The 6,696-nt window shown below is 30.4% G+C and overlaps 1 protein-coding gene across 1 annotated transcript; it reads right to left on the minus strand.

Annotated features, from left to right (window-relative positions):
• Positions 1-329: 329 nt before the first annotated feature.
• On the minus strand, positions 330-5,972 carry LOC116131047 (probable polygalacturonase At1g80170). Its single transcript, XM_031416693.1, has 9 exons — positions 5,760-5,972; positions 2,843-2,980; positions 2,557-2,727; positions 2,447-2,467; positions 2,098-2,305; positions 1,396-1,477; positions 1,211-1,319; positions 958-1,074; positions 330-670 (listed from the first exon to the last, which is right to left on the minus strand). Exons 1-9 carry the CDS (start codon positions 5,970-5,972, stop codon positions 383-385), a joined length of 1,347 nt encoding a protein of 448 aa, XP_031272553.1. The 3' UTR covers positions 330-382.
• Between the last annotated feature and the right edge of the window lie 724 nt (positions 5,973-6,696).

The following is a 6,696-nucleotide window of genomic DNA, read 5'->3' on the forward strand; positions in this document are numbered from 1 at the left end:
AAAAACTAGAAATATTTGGCTTCAACAAGAAAATGTTCATACTAACGAGTAATCTACCCGCAAGTTAAAAGATGTAGTAACAACTTTAAAGCATAAATTATTATCTCAAACAACTTTAGATAAATATTTTATTTCATCTTAAACCTTTAATGTAATATAGCATATATTTTTTTGTAATATACAGATAATTATTACAATTTAGAGTTTATTTTTATTTATAACTATCCCAAAGTGGGAATTGAATTTTTTATGACTATATAGAGTTTATTTTTATATAGAATATGACGGTAGAGAGGTTTTACTATACAGCCGTAATCATGCAACCCTACTTAATATACTCATTGGTGAGCTGTATAGAAAAATGCAGAACAATATGTATTGCTCAAATTAAAATTGATTCCCTCAGAGCCCTGTAGTTAGATGAGACATACTGTCGAATTAAGCCTTCGGTGAAGCAAGCAGGCGGGTTTACTAAACCCATACTTGACCCGTAAGCGTTCCAACAGAATGAACTTGTGATCCCCCCAGAGTGTGACACAAGTTGAATGTCTTCCAGATATAAGCCTTCACATGGTGTATAATCGCTGCATGCAAATACTATTGCTTCCTCTGTGGCTGAAGTTCCCTTAATGTGCTCAAAGGATATGTTCTCTATTTTAACAGCCGAAGTCTGCATTTCATCAGGATAATAGATACACATAAAAACCAAACAGTTCCTTTCACAAACTGTAAATACGTCAAGCGAAATTCATAGACAATAAATAGGTATACGAGACTGTTTAAATTCAAAACGAAAAACCATGAAGAGCAGTGTTTCGATTTTCTAAACAAGAAATATCTAATTATAGCGTTTTCAGTGACATGCGGCTATCATTAGAACCAAGTTTCTTTTGACATATGCTGAAAAGATTTGATATTCCCAAACCTTGAACTTGAACAAAAGTAAGAATTTTCTACCTGGTTTGCACATGGTTTCGAAGAATCACAATAGTATTGGTCTATTATAATTGGATTCGATACGTTTTCCATCAACAAATTCCGGAACAAAATGTTAGTGGCAAAACCACTACCTCCCTGGTGAAGATATAAGAAAGCACAGAATCAATTTATTATATATTCAATTGTTTGACTTTCTATAACACATAAATTGACAGTTACATGTATATGTATATAGGTGGGGCAAGAGAGACTACGATCTTGGGAAAACTACCTGCCATGTTTTAATTCGCACCCCATTCTCGGTGTTGGAAATAAACGCTCCATCAACCGTTACATCTTGAATTTGTGAACATGAGTTGAATTTTCCCAAGCTTCCAATGCTGATGGACAATGATCTAAATGAGTGAAGGTCAATAACTCTACCCATGGTCTAATTTGGATGAAAGTTGTTCTTACCTTATACCATGGCCTGGTCCACAGACAATATTTTCTATTTGGACTCGTGAAGAATTGCCGACTATAGAGATACAGTCATCTCCTGGATGAAGAATTTTAAGAATAAAACAGATAAGGATCTCAAAAGAAAACAACTGTTTTTTCATGAAATAGTACATACAACCTTTACCTTTGTTAGGTCACAAAGAAGGGAAAACTAGATGTGACCTCATACAACTTAACTGTACGGAGTTTGAAGATGCGATATAATTGTTTTCTCAAAATCCATAAACTATCCACTCTAACTCATGTCTTTAGTAAATCTGAACCAGGAGTAGGACTAGTTTCCCTCAAAGTACTACTGATCAAGTTTTTCTAAATAGAATGGAAACAAGTTAAAGAATATAACCAGGGTAGCCAAATCCATTGCACATTACAATTAGAGGCGGGCATAAATTACAATGAGAATACTGATCTTTCATTCTCAAAACAAACTTTCAACTTATTAACTCATGATGACAATCACTTTTCCGAAACAGACATGCAATCACAACCAAAAATCCTAATCCACAATCTTGCTGTCTTACAATGAAGCAGACTATCATCCACATTTTCTACAAAAAGGAAACTTACTGCATTTAAATGAGTATGAGAAGAATTTTAGCCGTGGTATAAAAATTGTACAACCACTCGGATATGCAGCAGTTTCTGAGAATAACCAACCTGTTCTTACAATGCAATTTTTTACTTCAACACCATGTGATGCCGTAATGTGGATTCCATCTGTGTTAGGGCTCACGGCGGGTGCTATCACTTTCAGTTGGGAAGTCACAACCCGAAGACAGCTACTAAATGAAATGTGCATTTGTTGGCTGTTGACAATCATAAGGTTCTTGACTATCAAATTCTTGCACTTGTGGAAAGTAACAGCCTGCAAGCGTGGTTGTTATAAGATATTAAGCCTACAAAACCATATGGGAAAAGTAACATTTTGGAGCCATAATTAGGGGTGTTTAAGGTGCACAGAGGAGCAGAACTAAATGCATTGATCAAAGAATAAACCAGCACTAACCGTTGGAGCATGTCGACATGGCTGCAATATATTAAATAAATCAGATTCAGAAAAATGCAGGTAAGTAACTGTAAAGTAGACAAAAATCTAAAAGTGCAATACAGCTATACATTTGCAGGGTTGATCTTGCATGATCTAGCCCACCATTCCCATCCCATCCCATTGATTGTCCCTCCTCCTTCTACAGTAAGTTGGTTCACCCCATGAAAGAAGAGCCATTTTCGATGATTTAAACCCTTCCACGCATCAGGATCTTTGGGGGCAACAATTGTACCAGATATCTATAGAAATACGATCCCATTGAAATAAATTGAACAAAATTGATCTCAGGCACTAACATAGAATAGGAAGATATTATATATGAAAAATCAGTTTTTATAAACTTTTTGCTCTTACCACGAAAGTGACTTTCGATTTGCATGGCCCAAAAAAGTCAATAGGACGGATCAGAGAAGTATACCCAGCTGGAATTTCAATTACAACTCCTATTCGTGACGAAAAAGAACAAGCTAGCTTCCAAGCATTTTCAAAAGCCTGAAAGCATAAAATGCACCGTAACATATGAAATGCTTCATCTTTCCATTTATTAGTAAACAAAGTGAAACAGCATAAATTAGTACTGCATCAAATTTCCAACAGAAGAAGATAAAAGAATATTTGCATCCCACAGTAATACCCTAACGGTGATCATTCATGATTCTCCATATCAAGCTTTCGTCGGACTACAAAAGATTTGGTTAAACCAACTCGATTTACATTGTATTCCCACAAATGAAACTCATAATCAGGCCATTACAAGTTCAAATTTCCCAGAAAGAAATTCCTAATCAATAAGTCTAGTCTTTATTGCACATAACTTGACATCATAATCGTGAAATTCCTCAACTAACTGTAGTTTTCTTAAAACTAGATAAAATTCGACTCTCCAAGATAACTCACAGTTCACAGACATTACAAAAATTTAGGGGTGAGCACAGGTAGCGGGTAGAACCGGAACCTGTGGGTAAAACCGAAACCTACCTGGAATCGACACTGTGCGGATAGGTTCTGGTTCCATTTTTTTTGGAACCGACACTGTGCAGTTCCGATTCCAATTCCTAAATGTGTAAGAACCGGAACCGAAACTTGGAAAAAAGAACCTGCAGCGGATACCCAGTTGCAATGGGTACCCTATTTTGGAACCTGGGCTAAAATGAAATATCTATGAAGAATGGGGGTCTATTGTACTTTTACATATAAAAAAAATTAAAATAAAAAAGTTAAATTTTTACAATAACCTAATTAAATAAATATACAATTATACTTATTACATATAAACTACACCATATAAAAAACTTTAATATATTATAATATATTAATATTAAAGTTTTGATTAATTAAGTGTATAATTAGAATTAGGCCAAATTAAAAACAGTTTAATGTTATTAAAAGAATTATTTTTGAATAAAATAGTATATTTGATTTAATAATAATATAATATTTAGTTATTTACTTTAATTATCAAGTTCAAAGTATATCTATAGTAAATTAGTAATTAATTAATTATATAAAATAAATTGATAAACATTAATATATTACGAGTTAAATGATTATTTAATCAATTATAATATTATATTATAGTTAAATGATTATTTAATTAATTATATGTTTATAACATTACATTAGTAATTTAATACATTATTTAATTAAATAATTAGAAATTTAATTAATTATAACATTACACTATAGATTTATAGTATAATTACTTAATTAATTATAACATTACAATGTAGATTTATAGTATAATTACTTAATTAATTATAACATTACATTATAGATTTATAGTATAATTACTTAATTAATTATAACATTCCATTATAAACATTAGTACAATATTTAATTAAATGATTAAAAAATTAATTAATTATAATATTACATTAAAGATTTATAGTATGATTACTTAATTTATTATAACATTCATTATAGTATGATCACATAATTAATTATAGTATTATATAATTAAATGATTACTTAATTAATTATGACATTATATTATAAACATTAGTAATTTACTACATTAGCACAATATTTAATTAAATTATTGAAAATTTAATTAATTATAACATTACATTATAAATTTATAATATGATTATTTAATTAATTATAACATTACGTTATAAACAAATGATTACTTAATTAAATGATTAGAAATTTAATTAATTATAATATTATATTAAAGATTTATAGTATGATTACTTAATTCATTATAATATGATCACATAATTAATTATAACATTATATAATGAAATGATTACTTAATTAATTATGACATTATATTATAAACATTAGTAATTTACTATATTAGCACAATACCTAATTAAATGATTATAAATTTAATTATTTATAGCATTACATCATAAATTTATAGTATGATTACTTAATTAATTATAACATTTTATTATAAACATTAGTACAATACATTATAATTAAATAATTACTTAATTAATAATAACATTACATTATATAATAATCACTTAATTAATTATAACATTATATAGTTAAATAATTACTTAATTAATTATAAATTTATAACATTACATTATAAACATTAGTAATTAACTACGTTAGTATATTACTTAATTAAATGATTAAAAATTTATTTTATTATAACATTACATTATAGATTTATTGTATGATTACTTAATTAATTATAACATTTCATTATAAACATTAGAACAATATTTAATTAAATGATTAGAAATTTAATTAATTATAATATTAAATTATAGATTTATAGTATGATTGTTTAATTAATTTAATTAATTGTTTGTGCTTTGATTTTAATTGAAGAATTTTATGTGAATTGTGATGAATTGACTGAATTCAAGTATTGCCTAGAGATTAGAGGATTCATGAGTCACATTGGACACAAATGAATGAGTAATCAAAATTTGTTAGGGGTGTATCTGAAAACTTTTAAGGTATTTTTGTCATTTTTTAAACTAAAAGGGGGGTAATTGATTTTTTATAGGGTATCCGGGAAAGGAACCGAAACTTGCATTTTAGGTTCCAATTCCTTGAATTTAAGAACCTGCACTGTGCGGTTCAGATTCCGGTTCCTTTTTTTGGGAACCTGCACTGTGCGGTTCCGTTTCTGGTTCCCTCGAAAAATGCAGGGTACCCAGAACCGCTCACCCCTATACAAAATTACTCTCTCTAAGTTCATACACCAAGATATTAAAACAAACTAACCGAAGCACCGACTCCTCAGCTTAAATTAAAAATACAATTAAAAGCTTTGATCGCCATGTATTATAAGTTGTAGATAACTTACCTCACTATCATCATGGAGACCATCTCCTTTGGCACCAAAATCACCAACAAAAAGGACCCTTTTGGATCTGGGTCGGGTTCTATTTAACCCAGAACGTGGGAGCTCCAACAGAGAATCAAAACCTTCCGCACACACAACACTCAGAGACAAACAAACAAGTGCAAGAATGAGAACTGTAACACATGAAGAAAACGTTGGAAGTCGAAGTTCCATGGTCTGTTAAAAGAACATGAACTTAACTACTTGAAGAGTTGGTTAAAGATTTGGAGAGTATGTAATAATTTGTTGTTAGATTTAAGAGACAGACTTTGTTGGAGAATCTAAAGAAGCTCGTGAAGTCAAAAAGTTACAACAAAAATTGAAAAAATGAAATATGCCAAAGCATGACACGTTTGAAAAGCAACAAGGTGTCGGCACCTTTTGCAACATATTTTACTTGAAATAGAAATTGAAATGACAAGTATATTGTTTGTATATGAATTATTAGCATGTAAGCACTATTTTAAATGCATTTTGAATTGGAAAAATATCACAAATTATATGTGGGGTGACTTCTACATTTTTTAATCAAACAACGCTCTTCGAGTTTTAGAGATTGATGAATGAGTTAACGACGTGTTCCCAACCAAAAAATGGCCCACTCACAAATACATACTCGCCCACTTTTTAAATGCCCTTTTAGTATCCAAACCATAATTTTGTTAGTAATTTTCGTTGTGAGAAGGGCGAAATGGTCAAAAATCCGTTATTAGTAAGGGCAGAATGGTCAACAAACATTTGGTCACCGGAAAAGAAGAAAAGGAAAAGGGATGGCGTATGTTGGCAAGAGATGACGGACGTTAGCAGCGTTACAACCGACGGTTTTTTCCCTTTTTCGGCCGATCCTGGCATTCAAAATCACTTTTGAGACCACCCATAGAATCCCCATCACCTCCTC

The sequence above is a fragment of the Pistacia vera genome, unplaced genomic scaffold, assembly GCF_008641045.1.
Source record: "Pistacia vera cultivar Batoury unplaced genomic scaffold, PisVer_v2 Contig228, whole genome shotgun sequence".
Classification (NCBI taxonomy): Eukaryota; Viridiplantae; Streptophyta; class Magnoliopsida; order Sapindales; family Anacardiaceae; genus Pistacia; species Pistacia vera.

Excerpts from the sequence above, each read along its gene's own strand:
- LOC116131047 (XM_031416693.1), bottom strand. The coding sequence starts at position 5,972 with ATGGAACTTCGACTTCCAACGTTTTCTTCATGTGTTACAGTTCTCATT. Across the intron at positions 2,728-2,842 it reads AATCGAAAGTCACTTTCGTG|ATATCTGGTACAATTGTTGC; the intron begins GTAAGAGCAAAA and ends GTATTTCTATAG. Across the intron at positions 671-957 it reads CGAAACCATGTGCAAACCAG|ACTTCGGCTGTTAAAATAGA; the intron begins GTAGAAAATTCT and ends GATGAAATGCAG.